Below are 21,821 nucleotides of genomic sequence, written 5' to 3'. Positions count from 1 at the left end.
GTCCTGACTCCTTTACACACACTGCGACGTTGTGGGTAATTTATGAGTAATGACGCATGTAGGTGTTTTTTGTCTCCCAACTCCAGAAACAAAATGAGAATTTAGGGGCTCAGGAACATTCCAGATAACCCAAAGCACGTGACATGGTTTTCACTCCCGGAAGTGCTCTGAATGTTTGCTCCTCACACGTCACCCTAAAAAGCAAACGCAAATGAAAAGCAGCGCAGGGAAAGGGGCTCTGGGATGACCTCGGCCTGAACAGCCCCTTTGCTCCTCAGATTCCCGCTGCAGCAGGAGAGCGGGCAGACGGTGGAGTGCACGGTGGCCCAGTACTTCAAGGACAGGCACAAGTTGGTTCTGCGCTACCCCCACCTCCCATGTTTACAAGTCGGACAGGAGCAGAAACACACCTACCTTCCCCTGGAGGCAAGTCACCCTCTTCCTGTGCATCTCTGGGGGCTTGGGAGGGTGGTGTCCCAGGCTGGGGCATGCAGCTTCGAGAAACCACCGAGGCCCCAGTCAGGTACAAATGGCACTGCCTCTGCTGCTGCAGGAACGCGGGTGGGTTAATGGGCTTTGTTACACCTCGGTTTTGCCTTCAGTAAAATGGGGTCCCCAGCTGTCTTGTGGGATTGGCATGAGCCTTGCCTGAGGTTGTGTGTAACGCGCCCAGCAGGCCCCGCAGTGGGAGGCAGGTGCCCCGTCACTGCACCATTGCGTCATTCACTCTCCTCTAACATCACGACTCTTTGAAAAATCCTTGCCTTGGGAAAGGATCAAATTCCGACCTTGAGCCATGTGCTGTAACTCTTCCCTCGGTGTTTAGATTCTGGCACTTTCTTGTCATTCAGGTAGGGCTGGGCTGCTCCAGCACTTTGTCCCACAGGTAGACGTCTTTCGCACCTGCAGCCGCTTTCACGCCCGCAGCCACCGAAGGCTGGAGAGAGCCCAGAAGTGCCGATGTCAGGACACAGCCCGCTCACCTGGTGGGCTGGGCACAGAGGCCGTGGGGTCTGTGTGTTTGCATGACGTGGAGTTTACTTAGCAGGGATTTCTGTGGCGAAGCGGAAGGCCGTGGAGCAGCCCCCGCAGCAGACACCTGCACAGTGCTTCATAGTCCGGGGATGAGGCAGAGACGGTCCCAGGCAGAGCCAGGCCACCAGCCCCTGAGCCCCCTGCCCACTCCCCTGGTCACACCAGTGCGGCACTGACGGCCTGTCTCTACGTCCTCTTTGCAGGTCTGTAACATAGTGGCAGGACAAAGATGTATTAAAAAATTAACGGACAATCAGACCTCAACCATGATCAGAGCGACTGCTAGGTCGGCGCCCGATCGTCAAGAAGAGATTAGCAAATTGGTGAGCGTCAGTCCCGAGCAGGGCCGCCCTGTGGAGTCCAGTCCGGTTGCCCTGGCACAGAAACCTCTGATGCTTGGAACGGACGCAGCTGCTAGAGAGATGGGAGGCCTCCACCCACTCCGTGCGTTTTCTTGTTTCCCTTTGCCAGATGCGAAGTGCAAGTTTCAACACAGATCCATACGTCCGTGAATTTGGAATCATGGTCAAAGATGAGATGACAGACGTGACTGGGCGGGTGCTGCAGCCGCCCTCCATCTTGTACGGGGGCAGGGTACGTGCGGGGCGGCGGGGAACATGTGGCTGCGGGGCACGTCTCTGCCCCGTGACCCCTCTCAGGTTCTGAGCCATCGCCCGCGATGTAGACTGTGTTCCATGCAGGAGAATCCTTTCTGTTCCGGGCTGAGCCTGTAAAAGACGTGAGACTTCATAAAGGAATGACTTTCCTTGGTCCTTTTAAAAGTTTTTCAGAATTATCCTTAATGTTTTCAGAAGATAATTTTTATTATCCCATGAAAGTTGAGAGAGCACCGTTCTTTGCGTGACACTCACCGAGGGTCGAACTATTTCCCAGAAGGCTGTACTGCTTTTCTATTCTTTAACTTTTGCTTTGGGGGTGTTTGGTAACAGTTTTCTGTCCTTGCTAAGTTAACTTCCAGTTTTGTTTGTTTTGAGGCAGGGTCTTGCTCTGTCACCCAAGCTAGAAGGCAGTGGCATGACCATAGGTCACTGCAGCCTCTAACTCCCAGGCTCAAACAAATCTCTCGCCTCAGCCTCCCGAGTAGCTGGGAGTACAGGCGTGAGCCACTGTGTCCAGCCCTTAACTTCTCCTTTTTATCAGTGTGTAACCAAAGGTGTCCTGAGCACTGAGCCCTCCGGGGTCTCCTCTTATTTCCTCCTGGGCTTGCATACCACGGGTGCAAGCATACCACGTCTGATGGGAGGGCCCAGAGGTGACCACGCTGGAAGGGACACCAGGGCTCTGCAGGGTCTTAGTGTCAGAGGTCACTGACTTTCTTAAGCACCTGGCATCTGTGTAAGGGTCTGCCTAACCTTTTACACCCTAGTTTCTACCTAACGGAATTTTATTCTCATCCTCAAGACCTGTAGGGAGGTTTTGGTTTGTTTTTTGTTTGTTTTTCCTGTCTTATTTTAAAATATGGGTTCTGGGCTGGGCGCAGTGAGTGGTTCACATCTGTAATCCCAGCACTTTGGGAGGCTGAGGCGGGTGGATCGCTTGAGGTCAGGAGTTTGAGACCAGAAACCCTGTCTCTACTAAAAATACAAAAATTAGCCTGGAGTGGTGGTGCGCACCTGTAATCCCGGCTACGCAGGAGAATGAGGCAGGAGAATCACTTGAACCCGGGAGGCGGAGGTTGCAGTGAGCTGAGATCGTGCCACTGCTCTCCAGCTCCAGCCTGGGTGACAGAGCAAGACTTGTCTCAAAAAATAAAACAATACTTTAAAAAAAAAAAAGTTTTTTTTTTTTTTTTTGAGACAGAGTCTCACTGTTGCCCAGGCTGGAGTGCAGTGGCACGATCTCGGCTCACTGCAGGCTCTGCCCCACGGGGGTTCACGCCATTCTCCTGCCTCAGCCTCCTGAGTAGCTGGGACTACAGGCGCCCGCCACCTCCCCCGGCTAATTTTTTTTGTATTTTTAGTAGAGACGGGGTTTCACCGTGTTAGCCAGGATGGTCTCGATCTCCTGACCTCGTGATCCGCCCGCCTCAGCCTCCCAAAGTGCTGGGATTACAGGCGTGAGCCACCGCGCCCGGCCAACAGTTCTGTTTTTTAAATGTTTCAGAATTCAGAAGATACAAAAGAATTAGAGGAAAAAGTATCTTTTTTCCCAGTTCTCAGTTGCCCTCTCAGGAAGCAATTGGTGTTCTTTCTCCTTTGTAAAATCTCCCAGGGATGATTCACCCCTTTTTGTGAAAATAATAGCATTACCTATATTTCTGTGCCTCGCTATTTTCTAGCTAATATTTCCTTAGAGCTTGCTGAGAGGCTGCTGGCCGTTCTGTGCTGCTGTGCGTGTGCGTCTTGTCCTCTGGCACTGTTGCATGGCACCCCATCACGTGGGGGTCTTTGTCCCTGGTGGTGGGCACGGCCACTGCTTGTCTCTCTGAAGGGAGTCTGACCAAGGCCCTTCAGCCCCTCCTTGGCTTGCTTGTCCCCGAGGCCCTAGATGCTGTATAAACACAGCCCAAGCCCAGGAGGAAGAGCACATGATTCCCCTTCATGAGTTGGGGAGGAGGTGCCCAGGGAGGGCGAGAGGAGTGCCTGGCCTCTGTTGGGGGGCGGGGCTTTTGAACCCAGCACCGTGTCACAGCCCTGCTGGCTTCTGTTCCCTTGGGCTTCCAACTCTTAGCAAGGGCAGTGGTTGTCTGAAAAACAGAAGAGCTTGTTTAAGCCAACCTTGCACAAATCTCAGAATGTAGGGATTAAGAGAGCTTATAGGCTGGGCGCTGCGGCTCATGCCTGTAATCCCAGCACTTTGGGAGGCCAAGGCAGGAGGATCACCTGAGGTTAGGAGTTCAAGACCAGCCTCCGGTCAACATGGTGAAACCCTGTCTCTACTAAAAAACACAAAAATTAGCTGGGCGTGGTGGCACGCGCCTGTAATCCCAGCTACTCGGGAGACTGAGGCAGGAGAACTGCTTGAACCTGGGAGGCAGAGGTTGCAGTGAGCCGAGATTGTGCCACTGCACTCCAGCCTGGGCAACAGAGTGAGACACTGTCTCAAAAAAAAAGGCCAGGCGCAGTGGCTCACACTTGTAATCCCAGCACTTTGGGAGACCCAGGAAGGCGGATCACCTGAGGTCGGGAGTTCTAGACCAGCCTGACCAACATGGAGAAATCCTGTCTCTACTAAAAATACAAAATTAGCTGGGTGTGGTGGCCCATGCCTGTAATCCCAACTACTCGGGAGGCTGAGTCAGGAGGCGGAGGTTGCAGTGAGCCAGATCGTGCCATTGCACTCCAGCCTGGGCAACAAGAGCGAAACTCCATCTCAAAACAAACAAACAAACAAACAAACAAAACTTGTAATTTGTTTGAGACAGAGTGTTTGTCTGTTGCCCTGGCTGTAGTGTCAGAGATAGCCCTGACCTTCCAGGCTCCAGCGATCCTCCCACCTCAGCCTCTCAAATTGCTGGGACCACAGCCACACCACCACACCCAGCTAGGTTTGTAATGTGTAGAGACGAGGTCTCACTATGTTACCCAGACTCGTCTTGAACTCCTGGGCTCAAGCGGTCCTCCCACCTCAGCTGGGATTACAGGTGTAAGCCACTGCACCTGACTGAGTGTGTAATGCTTCTGTTAATCCATGAATACATTTTTCCAGCTCTCTAAAACATTATAATGTGAGGAAACATTCCTGTCGCCTGCTCTATTGTTACTGCAAAAAAACAAAATATCCCTCAGAAAGCAATGTGTACAGCAGGAGTTCTCGACTAGGGGTGATTTTGCCCCCCAGGGGACATCTGGCAGTGTCTGGAGACATTTTTTATTGTCACAACTTGGGGGTGAGTGGGATAGCATACAGGGCACAGGACAGCTCCGTCACAAAGAATCATTGAGCTTCAGATGTCAGTTGTGCCGAGGTTGAGAAGCACCTGTATAGTAAGAGGCTGTGTGTGTGTGCATGCGTGCGTGTGTGTGCACTCCCTGTCTGGAGCCCCAGGCTGTCTGCACACAGGGAGGCTGGTGGGAACAGGCAGTAGTTATAAAAATATAGGAAACAAGGCATTTATTTCTACCACGTGTCTGATTTCTACAGCAGGCTTGTATTTTGTACGAAAAATGCTTCCTGCTAAAAAAACAAAAACCTCTACAGAGTAAATGACGGCAACTCAGGCACAGCCGAATCCTTTAGCAATGCCCCCAGGCCTAGGAGTGCCTGTCCCTCCCACACGGGACCCTTCCTGGCCCACCCTTCTCTTGAGAATCACTTGAAGGCAGTTCAAAGATTCCTTAGGTGACAGTGCTCAGGGCTGGCTGGTCCTGTCTAGTTGAGAGCTGACAGCGTATTTGCACAGCTCGCCTTTCTCTTCTCAAGTGGAAGTAGCTCCCATTTCCGACACAGCTGCAGGCAGTGGCATGCTGAGTGGAAAAAGCTATGGGCTCAGTCCCAGCTCTGATCTCCCCTTCCCACGTCATTGATGATAGAGGAAGGGAAATGAGGGAAAGCTCTGTATAAAACAGGAGGCCTTCCTGTAGCATGGCAAGGCACTTCTGTTCCTCTAGGCTACTCATGAGGTTGGATGGAGCTTTGGGCCTCCCTCCTCCTGGCTTAGCCCCCATCTGTCTGTTCATTACTTACCCATCCATCCTCTATCTAACTCCATCCATCCATCCATCCATCCATCCATCCATCCATCCATCCATCTCTCCATCCACTTACCTACCTTATCCACTCATCAACCATCCACCCACCCACCTTATCCACCCATCAACCATTTACCCATTCACCTTATGCCCCCATCAGTCATCCACCCACCCACTGTATCCGCCCATCAACCATCCACCCACCCGTCTTATCCACCGATCATCAACCGACCACCCACCTACCTTATCCACCCATCAGCCATCCACTCACCCATCAACCATCTACTCACCCATCAACCGTCCACCCACCCATCAACCATCCACCCACCCATCAACCATCTACTCACCCATCAACCGTCCACCCACCCATCAACCGTCCACCCACCCATCAACCATCCACCCACCCATCAACCATCTACTCACCCATCAACCGTCCACCCACCCATCAACCATCCACCCCACCCACCCCATCAACCATCCACCCACCCATCAACCATCCACCCACCCATCAACCATCCACCCACCCATCAACCATCTACTCACCCATCAACCGTCCACCCACCCATCAACCATCCACCTACCCATCAACCATCTACTCACCCATCAACCGTCCACCCACCCATCAACCATCCACCCACCCATCAACCATCCACCCACCCATCAACCATCCACCCACCCATCTTCCACCAATCCATCCATCTACCGATCCTGCCGGTTGTCTGCATCACTAGGCAGGTCAGAGACAGGAGACAACACAAAAGTTCTTTCCCTGGGAAGCCATTGTTGGTCAGGGCGACCAACAGTGAGAGTGACAAAGTCTAAGGTTGAAGGAATATGTTTTCCATTTTTTTCTCACCCTGAACCTTTTGCCATTTGCAGAATAAAGCGATCGCGACCCCTGTCCAGGGCGTCTGGGACATGCGGAACAAGCAGTTCCACACGGGCATTGAGATCAAGGTGTGGGCCATCGCGTGCTTCGCCCCCCAGCGCCAGTGCACGGAAGTCCATCTGAAGTAAGCCTGCCACAGGCAGAGGCTCCGGCCTGGGGGTCCTGCCCGATGGGCAGCTCGAGTGACCACTTGCAGGGCTGACTCTGGTTGGGGTGGGGATGAGGGCGCTGGTATGGGTTTTGATGTCAGGGTTCATCAGCCTTTCCCTGTCAAATACCATTGGCTGGGCCAGGGCAAGACATGCTGGCCCCATCGGTGCCCCTGTCACTCCTGGGACCCACCCTTGCAGTGAGCATGGAGAAGTAACGCAGACCGTAGACAAAACCAAACAGGATCTGAAGGAAATTTGTAAGCAGGGGCAAAAGAGATAATTGGATTCAATGAACTACAGTCACTTTAAAAAAAAATTTAGCTCCATATTTGTGTAAATTAGAAGGAGAAAATGAAGACAGAATCAGGAAGAGATGGGTCGGGCACAGTGGCTCATGCCTATAATCCCCAGCACTTTGGGAGGCTGAGGCAGAAGGATCACTTGAGGTCAGGAGTTTGAGACCAGCCCACCTCTACGAAAAATACAAAAATTAGCCAAGCGTGGTGGTGCACCTGTAGTCCCAGCTACTCGGGGCACTGAGGCTGGAGGTTGCAGTGAGCCAAGATCACACACCATTGCACTCCAACCTGGGTGAAAAAGCAAGACCCCCTGTCAAGAAAAAAAATAGGAAGAGATGGTGAAATAGAGAGGTGGAGAGGCTGGGAGTATTATCTTCCTTCCCAGGCAAGGGGAGTGATTAAGAGGAGAGAAGTTTTGGTTCAGGTCTCTGCCACCTGCCCAGGTGAACGCCGGGCCCTCTAGGAGGCCCAAGTGCTGTGGAAGGGGCTGCCCTCACCCAGGACGCTCGCCTCGGCCAGCACAGTCGTGCCAGGTACGGGCCCAGTGGGACTGTGTCGGGAGCACACAGCAGGGTGGCTCGTGCCTTTGTGCCAAACTTCAAAGGGAACATAAAGTCTTTGCTTCCCTGCCCTGTGGGGGCAGCAGGGGACAACTCCATCCTGCGAGGTGTAGCCGGTCCCTGAACAGTTCCAGCAAGGGCTGGCTGTGAACGGGGGCATGGCCCTCGGAGCTGACGTCTTGCTGGCGAGTGGCCATCTGTTCTTCTGAGGCCACCTTGTGTCCACACTGCTGGCAGAGGAGGTGGAAGCCTAGAGAGGGGGTTTGGGAAGCAAACCGAAGTAGGTTAGTTCTGAACACGGGGTCACCTCCTGCCCCTTCTTCTGTCCTTGGCCCCTTCCTTCACTTTGGCCTGGAGCTGAAGATACGGGTGGACATGCACGTGTTTCTTGACCTGATCTAATGTACAGGAAATTGGACACTGGCTGGGTTGGAGTGCCGTGTCCTCGCCCTTATTGTAGAAGGTGACATGATTCTTAGTCTTCAGCTTAAAATAGAAGCCGCTGCCCTGCCTCCCACCCCGCCCCAGCTTCACGAGGCCGGCCGTCGCCAGCTGCTGGCACTCCTCGGGCTGCGGGCTGCGGGCTGCTGTTTTCTCTCGTGGTGATGTCATACAGTCCGAGTTATGCCCATCAGAACTACTGGGGGGCGGATCCAAAAGGACAGTGAGCTGAAAACCTCCCTCACTCTGACAGTGCCTGGCCTGCGCATGGGGAGAGCGCTGGCCTTCTTCACAGGAGCTCCAGGCACTGCTCAGCAGCTTTACGAGGACAGCGTCGCATCACCGCCCTGGGGCCACCACAGCCGCGAGGCAGCGTGAGCACGGTTTAAAGGCTGCTGTGTTAACGATGGCAACTTAGCCGCACGTGACTTTTGAGTGCGCTTACATGTATGTTGAGCACACTTAACCTTTCTCATGAGTTAGTATGTGTCAGGAGATATAGCTCTGAATTCTGGCCTCATCCAGGACTTTAAGAACAATTTTGACCTCAGTGAAAGTGCTTTGGGCTTTGTGAAAATGACGCCCTTGTGTTAGAGCCTCTGGTCAGCCTGAGTTCTCTGCCATTCCCAGTGCGCGGTAGTGAACTGAGCCTTCTCCTGCAGGTCCTTCACAGAGCAGCTCAGAAAGATCTCGAGAGACGCCGGCATGCCCATCCAGGGCCAGCCGTGCTTCTGCAAATACGCCCAGGGGGCGGACAGCGTGGAGCCCATGTTCCGGCACCTGAAGAACACGTATGCGGGCCTGCAGCTGGTGGTGGTCATCCTGCCCGGAAAGACACCCGTGTACGGTAGGTGTGGGCGTTCCCGCTGGCTGTGGCGAGCCATCCTGGTCTCTGTGGGTGTTTGTTCCTGCCTAAGCCCCTCTGTTTCTGCTGCACTGAGAAAGATGCTCCTTTCGGGCCTTTCAGGAGGCTGAGAAAGAAGAGGTGGCTTCTCATCACTGCCACTTCTGATCACTGCGTTCAGGGCCTCCCCGTTGTCCTGTATGATGCCGTGGTCCTGGGCAGTCAGCACCCTCAGGTGGCACAGGCCTTGGCACATGGGTGGGCACCCCATCCATCATACAGCATGCGTGTTGGCTGGATGGGGGAGCATTAGTTTAATGCACAGAGCGTTGCACCAGGGCCAGGTCCTGCCCGGGACTCAGCCCATGTGTAACCTCTGTGCCCAACTCAGAATATTGTGGAGTTTTGCCAAAATCCATGCCAGGGGGTCACCCACAGGGCCCCACGCCCAGCCACAGACAGATTATTGACATGTAAAAACCACACTTCTCTAAGTTCAACATCCCAAAAAAAGAAGGGAAGAAAAAGCTGTTGGTGTTGACATCCTGCTAACATTGTCCCAGGGTCACCATTTTCCCAGACCTGCCCAGTGAGCAGCTGACCAGTTGCTTCATGAAAGAGACCAGGAATAGCGGGGGGTGGGTCCTTGGAGCTCTTTGATGTCGGGTCTACATCTGCCAAGGATTTTGAGGGTGCCAGTGTTTTTATTTTTAACCACCCAAGCATTTGCTTGCAGCCAGAGCACTGTGGTGTGAGGTGAGTGACCTTCCTTTTTTTCTTTTTCTTTTTTTTTTTTTTTTTTTTAGACAAGGGCTGGCTCTGTCTCCTAGCCTGGAGTGCAGTGGTGTGATTTTGGCTCACTGCAACCTCTCCCTCCTGAGTTCAAGCGGTTCTCCTGCCTCAGCCTCCCGAGTAGCTGGGATTACAGGCACACACTGCCATGCCCGGCTAATTTTTATATTATTAGTAGAGACGGGGTTTTGCCATGTTGGCCAGGCTGGTCTTGAACTCCTGACCTCAGGTGATCTGCCCGCCACGGCCTCCCAGAGTGCTGGGATTACAGGTGTGAGCCACCATGCCCTGCCAGTGTAAGTGGCCTTCCTAAGCAGGAAGCCTTTCTTTTAGCTGGGCTCTTTCTCTCCTGCCCTGGGGCCCTAGGTGAGGCATTTAAATGGTTTTGTTGGTAAATTGGAGGGATGAGATAGACTCACTCAACTTCCCTCCCTGAGGGAGGGGAGGCCTGGCCTGGGTGAGGCGGGCACAGCCGTGCCGGAGTGTGGACTCCAAGGAGCTTGGCGTCCCCCTTGGGGCCAGTGACCCTCTTCTATTGCCGACCTTGGACAGGGGGACACGCAAAGCTCAGCACAGCTGCCATGGTTGCACTTGCCAGATGGGGGCAAGAGGGCTGCTGGCAGCTGCCGCTCTCGGGGCCAGCTGAGGAAGGGGCGCCAGCAGAGCTGTGTGTGTGCCTCTCATGTCCCTTAGCTGAGGTCAAGCGCGTGGGAGACACGGTGCTGGGGATGGCCACGCAGTGCGTGCAGATGAAGAACGTGCAGAGGACCACGCCGCAGACCCTGTCCAACCTCTGCCTGAAGATCAACGTCAAGCTGGGAGGCGTGAACAACATCCTGCTGCCCCAGGGCAGGTGAGGCCCGGCCCCTTTACCTCGCCTGCGGACCAGGGCACGGTGGGGCGCCTGACAAGCTGGGGTGCGGTATGCAGGTGGCAGGGGGGCAGGGTCCCCTCACCTGGGCCCAGCACCGTCCTGGCCACAGCAAAGATGTCAGACATAGATCTGGCTGCTTATGCTCTGCTGGGAACCAGGGGCGTCTGCAGGAGTTTGAGCACTGTGGCCGGGTTTCCAGACAGAGAAATTTGTGCCTTGAATCCCAGTGGGCAAGGCAGAGCAGGGCATGCCTTGTATGGCCAGGAGATGGAGATGGGCTTCCCTGGCTCAGCAGCAGCAGCCACCGTGTGGACCAGGGCCCCCCCACGCTTCCCACGCTAGGCTAGTCATGGATGCTGTGTCGTGCCGGGACTTCAGACTGAAAAGCTCCTCATCGGAGCACACTGTTGGCAGCTCCCAGGCCAGGACAGGATATGTGGCCAAGCGCTGGCCACCTGCCAGTCTCAGAGGCCCGGGGCTGACCACCGGGGACGGGGGTTGGGGGTGATGGAGCTGCACCCTCCTCTGGCACCTCCTGACCAGCTGAGCATCCAAGTATTCCAGGGCAGGGCCAGGGTTTGCTTCTTCCCCTCCTCCAAAGGCACCAACCTGTGATGTAGGCAAGAAAGACGTCTCCACACGACGACAGGCATCTTTGCCAACCCTGGCAGTTGTCTTAACATTTGGACGACAACAATGGAGAATACGTAGAATCAGATGATTTGTGCATTTGGGCAGGAGGGAACTGGAGGCCATAGGCAGCCCCTGTGGCGTGAATCTGCTGGAGCTCCCAGTCACAGTGGGGCTCGGCTGATAAAGCCGTCCTAAGCCAGGCAGTGCGCTCCATCTGCATCACTGGCACACCGCCACAGAGTTAAGAATCCTAAATCGAACTGCCTTAAGGCAGTGACCCTCTGTATTTGGAAAGTGGGCAGTGGCGAGCCCCTGCTGTGTGCACAGGCCTGTGTTGGGTCACCACAGTGTCCTCACACCTGAACAGCTCTTGAACCCCAGCGGGGCTCGTTCCCGAGTGTCCTACTCAACAGGACTGATCAGAGCCAGGAATTTCCACCCCTAGCAAGTGGACACACACAGTGCCGATGCTGCTACACGGGGGACCAGGTTTTGAGAGCCACCGAGTTGCACCCAGAAACAGTCCGTTGAATTCATCAGGGAGCAGGGTGGTAACATGGGAAGAACCTGGATTCCCAGTTGAACGGCTGTGAGCGTGGGTGCGGGCTCAGCGGTGAAACAGGTTCATGGGAATGAGCAAAGACCAATCCAGAGCTGGCTGGGAACTGAAAGTGCTGTTCCTCAGTCAACAGGTTCTGTATATATTGAGTACCTACTGTGTGCAGGGAGTTTGGGCCATAAGTGGGCAGCACCGGCCTGGAAGTCCTGGTGGAGGCACCCAGGTCATGAGCCCATTGTACAGGCGGCAGGTGCACAGCAGAGCCGTGGGAGGACCCTGAGAGCAGACAGGAGACAGGCCCGCCCACGTGCAGCCTGGGGAATGCTGGGGAACAAAGGCTCCCTCTGGTGAGCTGGGGTGAGCTGGGGTGAGCTGGGGCCGTTGGAGGCACCCGACTAACGGTGTGGCCACCTCTGGCTCCATGAAGTCCAGAGGGGCTGGTGGCCTGGGCCAGGCCAGGGCAGGGGCACAGAGGGAGCACCTAGACTCTGAGATGTGTTGGAGATAGAGCCCTGGGACTTTCTGGCAGGTGGGATTGGGCTGTGCGTGAAGGAAAAATCAAGGCCCTTGGCCTGGGCTGCAGGAGAGACCCCGTCGTCATTAGACGGGGAGGCTGTAGGGAGGGTGAGCACTGGGCATGGGTGAACTGGACCCCACAGCCTCTGCAGGGCATCTGAGTGCAGCTGATGAGTGGATGGTGGGAACCAGGAGGCTGGTGTCAGGGGAGACAGGATCCAGGAATCCTTAGCAGACAGGTGGTATTCCAAGCCCTGGGCCCTGGAGAAGGCTGGAGTTCATGGCCTGGAGAGGGAGGAACCACCAGCGGAGATGGGAGAGGCTGGGCAGGGAGGCCGGCCGCAGGGCCCTAGGCACCAAGGGAAGTGTGTCCTGCAGCGGGCCAGACACAGCGAGGCTTGAGGCTCGGCCGTAGGTCTGGGTCATGCAGAGGTCATCGGTGACCTTCAGAAGAGGAGCCTTGTTGCTATGGCCGTGAGAGGTCTGACTAGAAGGGGCCTGGGAGCCAGTGCAAGCAGTGATGGGTTCGGCTGAGTCAGGGAGCTCTGCCGCAAGGCAGGCGATGGGAGTGAGAGGATGTGGGCGGAGAGTGAGTCACAGGCATGTGGAGAAATGGATGCGGGGAGAGGGCAGCAGAGGCGAGGGCCCCATGTACCCGGTTTCCAACAGGCAGGGCTGGCAGAACGGCCACTTCTGACGCTTCCTGATGTTGCCTGCAGCAGCCGAGCAAGGCTGGGTGGGGTGAGGGGTGGTGCACTCTCAACCCGGGAGGGAGGTGCTGTCACCACCTCTGCCTTTCCTCGGAGAGCCCGAGGCCCACATGCCTGTCCCTGCCCCTATGCGTGCTGCCTCCCGGAGAAGTCACCGCTGGGATATACTCAGGGTCTGAAAGTTCTCCATGGGGTGGTTTTGCTGCCAGGGGACGTGTGGTCGTGTCTGGAGACATGTTGGGGTGTCAGGCTAGATGGAGTGCTACTGGCATCCAGTGGGTGGAGGCCTCTCAGCGTCTGCCCATGCTCAGGACAGCCCCCTGCCCCAACAAAAAGCGAGCTGGCCCCAGGCATTGGTGGTGCCAAGGGTGGCGGTGGGAAACCCTGGCGTGGGTGAGGCTGCAGAGGGAGTAGAGGGTGGAAGGGTGAGCCCTCCTGGGCCTGAGCCCCAGCCTCAACAGCTGTCAGCCCCTGGCCCGTCTGGTCTGGAGTACACTCCACCCAAGCCCCCCAACCCCTGGCTGCTCTGAAGCAGATTTCAGACCTTGTATCATTTAATCTGCAAGGTTTTTAGTATTCCTGTTAAAAGATAAGGATTCTTTTCAAAAGCATTACCATGATATGGTACACTGACCACCTCCAAAAGGTGATAGTGGCACCTGCTAGGGTCAGAGGTCCAGACATGTCTCACTGTGGCCCCTGACGCCACTCCTCTCCTCAGGCCGCCAGTGTTCCAGCAGCCCGTCATCTTTCTGGGAGCGGACGTCACTCATCCCCCCGCCGGGGACGGGAAGAAGCCCTCCATTGCCGCCGTGAGTGTCAGCACTTCCCCATGGGTCTTCCATTGACAACATGCAGGACCCTGTCGAAGTCCCACTGTCACAGCGTGGCCAGGGGTCCTTCCTGAAAGGCATGGGGTCTCACTAAGCTGCGGTAGGGACGGCTGGGCTCATGTGGGAGAGAGGTGTTTGGAGGGGACACTAGAATGACGCAAAATAAGTTCTAAGAAGCAGTCAGAGGTGGGGCATAGGGGCTTATGCCTATCCCAGCCCTTTGGGAGGTCTGAAGTGCAGGAGGCCCCCTTGCACATGGGGGCCTGACTGGGGGGTGGTAGCCTAGGGTGTGATGACCCCTGTGCCCCCACAGCATGAAAACTCCGGCCTTGGACACAGCCCCGAACCTCAGACAGGCCCGTGCTGCTTCTATTTTCTTGTTTCTCTTGGACAATGAGCTTAATGTTTCAGAACTTTCTTGGGTGTAAAATGAGGAAACAAATGTTGACCTCATGGGAGAATTAGGAAATGATGTAGTTAAGCCCCTGGCACGGTGCCTGGCACATAGTAGATGCTCAGAAAATGCTTACATTCCAGCCTGGGCAACATGGCGAACGCCCATCTCTACAAAAATAGCTGGAGGTGGTGGCGTGTGCCTGTAGTTCCTGCTACCTAGGAGGCTGAGGTGGGAGGATTGCCAGAGCACAAGAGGTCGAGGCTGCAGCGAGAAGAGATTGCACCGCTGCACTCCAGCCTGGTCAACAAAGTGAGATTTTCTGTCAAAAAAGAAAAAGAAAATGCTACCATTATTATTTCATTAGTTGGGAGAGAATATGGATCAAGAGAATCTATCTGGGACACAAGGAAGCCATTCGAGCTGCCCCAGGTGGAAGAAAAGCAACATGATATGTGCTCTGGTGTTATTCAGGGCACACTTGCTTTAGGAAATTCACATTGCATCAACTAATTCTTGCCACTTGGCCCAATAATCACAACCCCACCACTCCCACACATACACCACTGCTCACTTTGCTGAGTTGTTTTTGTTGTTGTTGTTGTTGTGTGGGTTTTTTTGTTTCTATTTTTGTTTTTGTTTTGTTTTGTTTTGTTTTGTTTGAGACAGAGTAACTGTCACCCAGGCTGGATTGATTGCAATGGTGCGATCTCAGCTCGCTGCAACCTTCGCCTCCCAGGTTCAAGCAGTTCTCCCGCCTCAGCCTCCTGAGTAGCCGGGATTACAGGCACCTGCCATCATGGCTAGCTAAATTTTGTATTTTATAGAGATGGGGGTTTCACCGTGTTAGCCAGGCTGGTCTTGAACTCCTGACCTCAGGTGATCCACTTGCCTCAACCTCCCAAAGTGCTGGGATGACAGGCGTGAGCCACTGCACCTGGCCATGCTGAGCCATTTTCAGCCCTTTCCTCTGATGGTGAAGCACCGCATGGCCGTCACCGAGCTACAGCTGGGCACCAGTGTGCCCAGGAGGGAGCCAGGGCACAGAGGGGAGCCCCCGAGGGTCCTGCAGCTGGGGAAAGCCCGCAGCACAGCGGGCTGGCGCCCTCCCCTGTCCCCACCTCACCTGGTCCCCGTTAGCTTTGTGGTTTTCTGTACAAATGTTATGAAGCATTCAACTATATCTTGGGCTTTTGGAGCCTTAGGCTGTTTTTTTGTTTTGTTTTGTTTTGTTTTTCAAGTTTTCAGGAACAGAGAGATCTGTGTGTTCATCCCCTATCCCCACAATTCTCAATCAATAGGAACAGATTTCTGTTTATGTTAATGTATTTCTGTTTATACCAACTGGAAACATTACAGAGTTTATTTATTTTTCTCTTGGTTTAAGAGAAAAATTATAGCCCAAGGCAGGACAAAGGACGTGGAATAGTAGGAGAATTAACTGGGAAAGAACTTGTTCTGTAAGGATTGACGAAGGAGGAGGCAGATTGCCAAGAGGCAGTTCCTATTTTTCAGTGACATGAGAGGTTTTATTTCCATCAGTGTTTTTCAAAATTTAAGGACCTCGCCTTCCCCAGCCAGGGAGTGGAGTGGCACGTGGAGATCTACCCGGTTCCCTCCGTGGGCTGGGCCACCTCATCCCTCACACTCCCTGGGCCCCCGACAGAGAACCGCAGAGCCGTGCTGGGCTCTCTCTGTCTGCCCTCTTTGTGGCTGACACCTTCTGGTGGCTGCTCGCATGGCTGGTGTGCCTTCGGGATGCTCTGTGTTGATGTGCTTGTAGTTTCTTTGGAAGAAATAGGGACACCCCCACCCGGTGTCTTCTTTGGACTGATTAATTCAGCCACATCTGATCCCAAGCAGAGGATAGTTCTAATCTGTTTTTGTTTTTGTTTTTGAGATAGAGTCTCACTCTGTTGCCCAGGCTGGAGTGCATGGTGTGATCTTGGCTCACTGCAACCTCTGCCTCCTGGGTTCAAGCAGTTTTCCTGCCTCAGCCTCCCGAGTAGCTGGGATTACAGGCATGCACCACCACGCCCAGCTCATTTTTATATTTTTAATAGAGACAGGGTTTTACCATGTTGGCCAGGCTGGTCTCAAACTCCTGACCTCAGGTGATCCGCCCATCTTGGCCTTCAAAGTTCTGGGATTACAGGTGTGAGCCACTGCACCCAGCCTGTTTTTGTTTTGTTTTGTTTTTTTTTTTTAACTATGTAACTTGGCAAACTTTTGTACTTCAGGACGTATTTTATTTACGAACACTATTGCCAGACACCAAAAGCCTAAAGGCTGAGTTCACACCCAGCCAGCCATTGTCACTTGACTGTGACATGAGTTCCAGGGTGGGGACACTTCTCTCCCCATCTTCCCGAGAGTCCAGGCACATGCCCAGGAGAGGAAAGTTTTGGGAACCCCTGACCACACTCACTGCCTGTTCCTGCAGGTGGTGGGCAGCATGGACGCCCACCCCAATCGCTACTGCGCCACCGTGCGCGTGCAGCAGCACCGGCAGGAGATCATACAAGACCTGGCCGCCATGGTCCGCGAGCTCCTCATCCAGTTCTACAAGTCCACGCGCTTCAAGCCCACCCGCATCATCTTCTACCGCGACGGCGTCTCCGAAGGCCAGTTCCAGCAGGTGGGCGCCTCTTGGAACCTTCCCTCCCTTTCTCCGGGGCCTGTAATTCACCTGTTTGTGCAGCAGAACCACACTCGATGAATGGCAAGAATGATGTGGCTTTCATTTGGCCCTAAGGCTGATCTGGTCACAGCATGGAAGGGGGTCCCGGGGAGGAGATGGGACATGGGGCTGTCGAGACCCTGACACGTGACACTGAGGCAGGACAGAGGGAGAGGAGGAGGGGTGGGTATGGGCCTGGGGACCAAGCAATGAGGGAGAGACGCTTGAGTCCCGCTGACTCGCAGAGCAGAGCTCCATCTGGGGGCTTCCCAAGGGCTTGGCTTTGCCTTGCAGGCTGTGGAGAGCTGTCGGATGTCTCTGCGAGGCGGGGAGCTCATCGCGTCTGGGGATGCTGTCTGCAGTGTGAGAAGTGTGGAGGCAGGGCCGGGAGGAGGGATAGGTGGCAGCTCTGTTGAAGGTAGGGTTGCCAGGACGCGGCCACTGTCTGGATGTAGAGAGAGGGACGGCCACAGTGGGTCACTGCCGGGTCCGGACAGGCAGGGAAGCCATCACAGAGGGGTGAGGGGAGTTTCGTTGCTGTCTTTGGTTGAGAGCACACGCAGCACCCCCAGATCAAGGTGACCTGTGGGCAGGAATGAGTCCATCTTGGCCTGGAACCCGGGCGATGGACGCCCTGAATGTTTCTCCCGATGGCTAGAGCTGATTCCTCCCCACCCCTTGCCATGCCATATGGTTGCTTCCTTGGGAGGTGTTAGCAAGAAAAGCAGAAAGCCGCCCCGGGGCTGTTGGGGAGGAGCCCCACCCAGTGTGGTGGGAAGACATCCTCGGTGGCTGCCCCAGGAGCTCAGAAACTCGCCCGCCTTGATCAGGAGGCGGGATGGCACGCAGCCCAGCTCCCGCGTTTGCCTTCCCAGTGCAGAGTGGAAGCAGAGCTCGTTCCCGAGACCCATGGCCTCCTGGGAGGACAGAATGGATACACCTTGACCCACCGGCACTTCCTGGCTGGAGCCTGCCTTGAGCTTTTTTTTTTTTTTTTTTTTTTTTTTTGAGACAGACTCTCGCTGTCACCAGGCTGGAGTGCAGTGGCAGGATCTCGGCTCACTGCAACCTCCACCTCCCAGTTTCAAGCAGTTCGCCTGCCTCTGCCTCCCAAGTAGCTAGGACTACTACAGGCACCCACCACCACGCCCAGTTAATTTTTGTATTTTTAGTAGAGACGGGGTTTCACCATGTTGGCCAGGATGATCTCGATCTCTTGATTTTGTGATCTGCCCACCCTGGCCTCCCAAAGTGCTGGTATTACAGGCGTGAGCCACCGCGCCCAGCCCAAAGCCTGCCCTGAGCTTCTGCAGGAGCTTGGCCTCTGCATGTGCCTTCTCAGCGCAGAGCCCAGCCTGCATCCCTGGCGTTGGCTGCGCCCCTTGCATACACAGAACCTCCTGGGCCCTCCAGGGGAAGTATTCTTTCCATTCCTGAGTGCCAAGCCCCCTCCTCCTGCATCCAGTCCTCCCTGCAGAGAGGATGGTTTCTGCCCTCCTGTGTTTTCACCTCCCCGTGAACACACTCATTGTCTCTCAGAATCACCACGGCTGGGTGTTCTAAACCCAGAACCCGCACGTGGGACCGTTGCTCACATGCACTACCATCTTTAAGCACGACCTCCTCCCTCCCGTGCCCCTAGGTTCTCCACCACGAGTTGCTGGCCATCCGTGAGGCCTGTATCAAGCTGGAAAAAGACTACCAGCCCGGGATCACCTTCATCGTGGTGCAGAAGAGGCACCACACCCGGCTCTTCTGCACTGACAAGAACGAGCGGGTGAGTTTCTGCATAACTCCAGGCAGGGGGCACAGTTCTCCCCTCAGCCCCACACCCCGAGCACACTCACAGAGAACCTGCTGGCCACAGTACCGCTGTCCCAGGCCCTAGGGTGACTCTGTCCTCCAAGGGGCTTCATGGGGACCCAGGTTTAGGCACTAGAGAAGGCTGTCCTTGATTTGGTGAAGGCTTTTTTGTTGTTGTTTTGGAGGGTTTTGTTGTGTTTTAAGATGGGGTCTGGCTCCGTCACCCAGGCTGGAGTGCAGTGCTGCGATCATAGCTCATTGCAGCCTCTAGCTCCTGGGCTCAAGTGATCGTCCCACCTCAGCCTCCCTGGTAGCTGCGACTAAGGCATGTGCCACCACACCTGGCTAATTTTTTTTTTAAATTTTTTGTAGAGACAGGGTCTCACTATGTTGTCCAAGCTGGTCTCAAACTCCTGGGCTCAAGCCATCCCCTTGCCTTAGCCTGCCAAAGTGCTGGCATTACAGGTGTGAACTACTGTGCCCCACCAAAAAGTCTTAATTTTTTTTTTTTTTTTTTTTTTTGAGACGGAGTCTCGCTCTGTCCCCCAGGCTGGAGTGCAGTGGCACGATCTCGGCTCACTGCAAGCTCCGCCTCCCGGGTTCACGCCATTCTCCTGCCTCAGCCTCTCCGAGTAGCTGGGACTACAGGCGCCCGCCACCACGCCCGGCTAATTTTTAGTATTTTTAGTAGAGACGGGGTTTCACCGTGGTCTCGATCTCCTGACCTCGTGATCCGCCCGCCTCAGCCTCCCAAAGTGCTGGGATTACAAGCGTGAGCCACCGCGCCCGGCCCAAAAAGTCTTAATTTATAAATCCCATAGGCCTAGGCTAGGTCTAGGCACAAGATGTCACTTATCTAATAGATTACCAAAAGAGGTGGCTCTGAAAAAGTCCCAGTTAGAAGTCACAGCAAGGAGCTGTGCAGTCGTAAAGAATTGGCAGAGTGGTGCAAACTTGGACCCTCCCAGCAGGTCCCTGTGGCAGGGCTGGAAGGTGGTGCTGAGGAGGGGAGGAGAGGTGGCGGCGTTGAAGTGCCACGGGTCATCTCACAGGGGTTCGGGAAGGAGAATGTGGAGGAGCAAGAGTTGTAGAAAGAACAGCTGAGAATTCTCCACAGCTGACGAAAGATAGGAGACCCAGGTTAAAAGTGTTTTCTGTATTCCTCGTAGGATAAGTAAAAATAAACTCACACCTATCCACATTGTCCTAACTGCATAACATCAAGGTAGCTGCCTAAGGAAAGAGACCTGCCCAGAAAGGAGGCCTTGGACTGAACCAGGAGACCTTCACCTGGTCAAGGCAGGGCCAGAAGGCAGAGGGTTATCATCCACTTGGCACCCAGGAAAGAATACTTAAGAGTGTTAGACTCCCTACAGGCACACCCGTGCAAGGACACAGGGAAGGTTTACTGTGCAAATGGAAGGCGAAACAGAAGTTAAGCATCACAGTGAGGAAAAAGGATATTTTATCACAGTAAAAGGAATCATTCACCAGGCCAGGCACGGTGGCTCACGCCCGTAATCCCGGCACTTTGGGAGGCCGAGGCAGATGGGTCACCTGAGGTCAGGAGACCGAGACCAGCCTGCCAACATGGCGAAACCCCATCTCTACTAAAAATAAGAAAAATTACCCAGGCGTGGTGGCGGTCGCCTGTAGTCCCAGGTACTCGGGAGGCTGAGGCAAGAGAATTACTTAAACCTGGGAGGCAGAGGTTGCAGTGAGCCGACATTATGCTACTGCACTCCAGCCTGGGGGACAGAGTGAGACTGTCTCAAAAAAGAAAAAAAAAAATACCCCAAAATAAATAAATAAATAAGTGGAATGATTCACCAAAAAGATACAGCAACTAATGAGCTTGAATGTACCTAACACCAAATTATGTAAAGAAAAAAAAAGTAAAGCAAAAACTCACAGAATTTTAAGGAGAAATTGATGAACACGCCATCAAAGATGGATATTTTTACACAGCTCTTACTATACTGTTTCAAGACAAAAATGAAAAACTAAGGAAAAAAAAATTGGGGCCAGGCATGGTGACTCATGCGTGTAATCCCACCACTTTGGAAGGCCAAGGTAGGAGGATCGTATTAGACCAAAAGTTCAAGACCAGCCTCAGCAACAAAGTGAAACCCCATCTCTAAAAGAAATTTAAAAATTAGTTGTGTGTGGTGGCATACACCTATGGTCCCAGCTACTCAGGAGGCTGAGGCAAGAGACTTGCTTGAGCCCAGGAGGTTGAGGCTGCAATGAGCTGTGATTGCACCACTGCACTCCAACCTGTCTTAAAGAAAAAAAAAAGAAACTGAAAATTGGAAGAGTGAAATGAACAAGCCAAGCCAGGTCTAATAGCTAGATAGAATCTTCCCTACAAATAGCTGAGTTCACATGGAAGGGTTATAAAAGTTCTGCCAGGACAAAGGAAGTCTCAGGAGCTTTCCAAACTTCAGGCTCAAGCCATATTTTTTTAATAATTATACAATTAAATTTTAAATCAACAGTAGAAACGAAGTTGAATGTTTTCAACTTGCAATTCACTGCTGAGTAGCTCATGCATTAAACATGTAACAAGAATAGAAATCACAAAGTACTCAGAACCTAACAAAATCAAGAATGTCCTGTCAAGCCTTATGCAATGCAGCTAAAACAGTGCAGTCTGTAGATTTAGATGAATGTGTTGTACAACAAGAAAGAGAGCGATCAAAGAAGCCTAAAGACATAGGAAGGATGGGAATAAGAGACCTCAGTCCCCAGGAGTCAAGGGAAGGCTGAGGCACTCATGGCCTTGGGTGCCTTCCCCTGTCCCCCTTCCTCCCCGTTGCAGCCCCCAGATCTCTGTTGCCAGGAGGCAGGAGGGCTCTGAAGTCAGCTTGCTCCTGGTGACACCTACACGCCACTTCTCCATCCTGGAATGGAAAATAATGAGGTAGAAACTGAAGAAGAAATAAAGCAGATGAACAAAATCCAAACCTACTTTGAAAAGAGATATTAGGGCCGGATGTGCTGGCTCATGCCTGTAATCCCAGCACTTTGGGAGGCCGAGGCAGGCAGATCACGAGGTCAGGAGTTCAAGACCAGCCTGACCAACATAGTGAAACCCCGTCTGTACTAAAAATACAAAAATTAGCCGGCCGTGGTGGCACATGCCTGTAGTCCCA

The 21,821-nt window shown here is 53.9% G+C and overlaps 1 protein-coding gene across 2 annotated transcripts in view; it reads left to right on the top strand.

Annotated features, from left to right (window-relative positions):
- Nucleotides 1-21,821, top strand: part of AGO2 (argonaute RISC catalytic component 2) — a 119,655-nt gene that overhangs the window by 81,516 nt on the left and 16,318 nt on the right. For both annotated transcript variants that reach the window (XM_030794943.1, XM_030794944.1), the window contains exons 8-16: nucleotides 279-426; nucleotides 1,239-1,358; nucleotides 1,507-1,629; nucleotides 6,567-6,700; nucleotides 8,691-8,875; nucleotides 10,358-10,517; nucleotides 13,678-13,768; nucleotides 16,627-16,821; nucleotides 18,506-18,640. In XM_030794943.1, coding sequence (XP_030650803.1) covers nucleotides 279-426; nucleotides 1,239-1,358; nucleotides 1,507-1,629; nucleotides 6,567-6,700; nucleotides 8,691-8,875; nucleotides 10,358-10,517; nucleotides 13,678-13,768; nucleotides 16,627-16,821; nucleotides 18,506-18,640 — 1,291 coding nt within the window. The remainder of the gene's footprint in view (nucleotides 1-278; nucleotides 427-1,238; nucleotides 1,359-1,506; nucleotides 1,630-6,566; nucleotides 6,701-8,690; nucleotides 8,876-10,357; nucleotides 10,518-13,677; nucleotides 13,769-16,626; nucleotides 16,822-18,505; nucleotides 18,641-21,821) is intronic.

This window comes from Nomascus leucogenys, chromosome 16, assembly GCF_006542625.1.
Source record: "Nomascus leucogenys isolate Asia chromosome 16, Asia_NLE_v1, whole genome shotgun sequence".
Classification (NCBI taxonomy): domain Eukaryota; kingdom Metazoa; phylum Chordata; class Mammalia; order Primates; family Hylobatidae; genus Nomascus; species Nomascus leucogenys.
The sequence above is the reverse complement of the archived record's forward strand: the minus strand, read 5'-3'. Positions and strand labels throughout refer to the sequence as shown.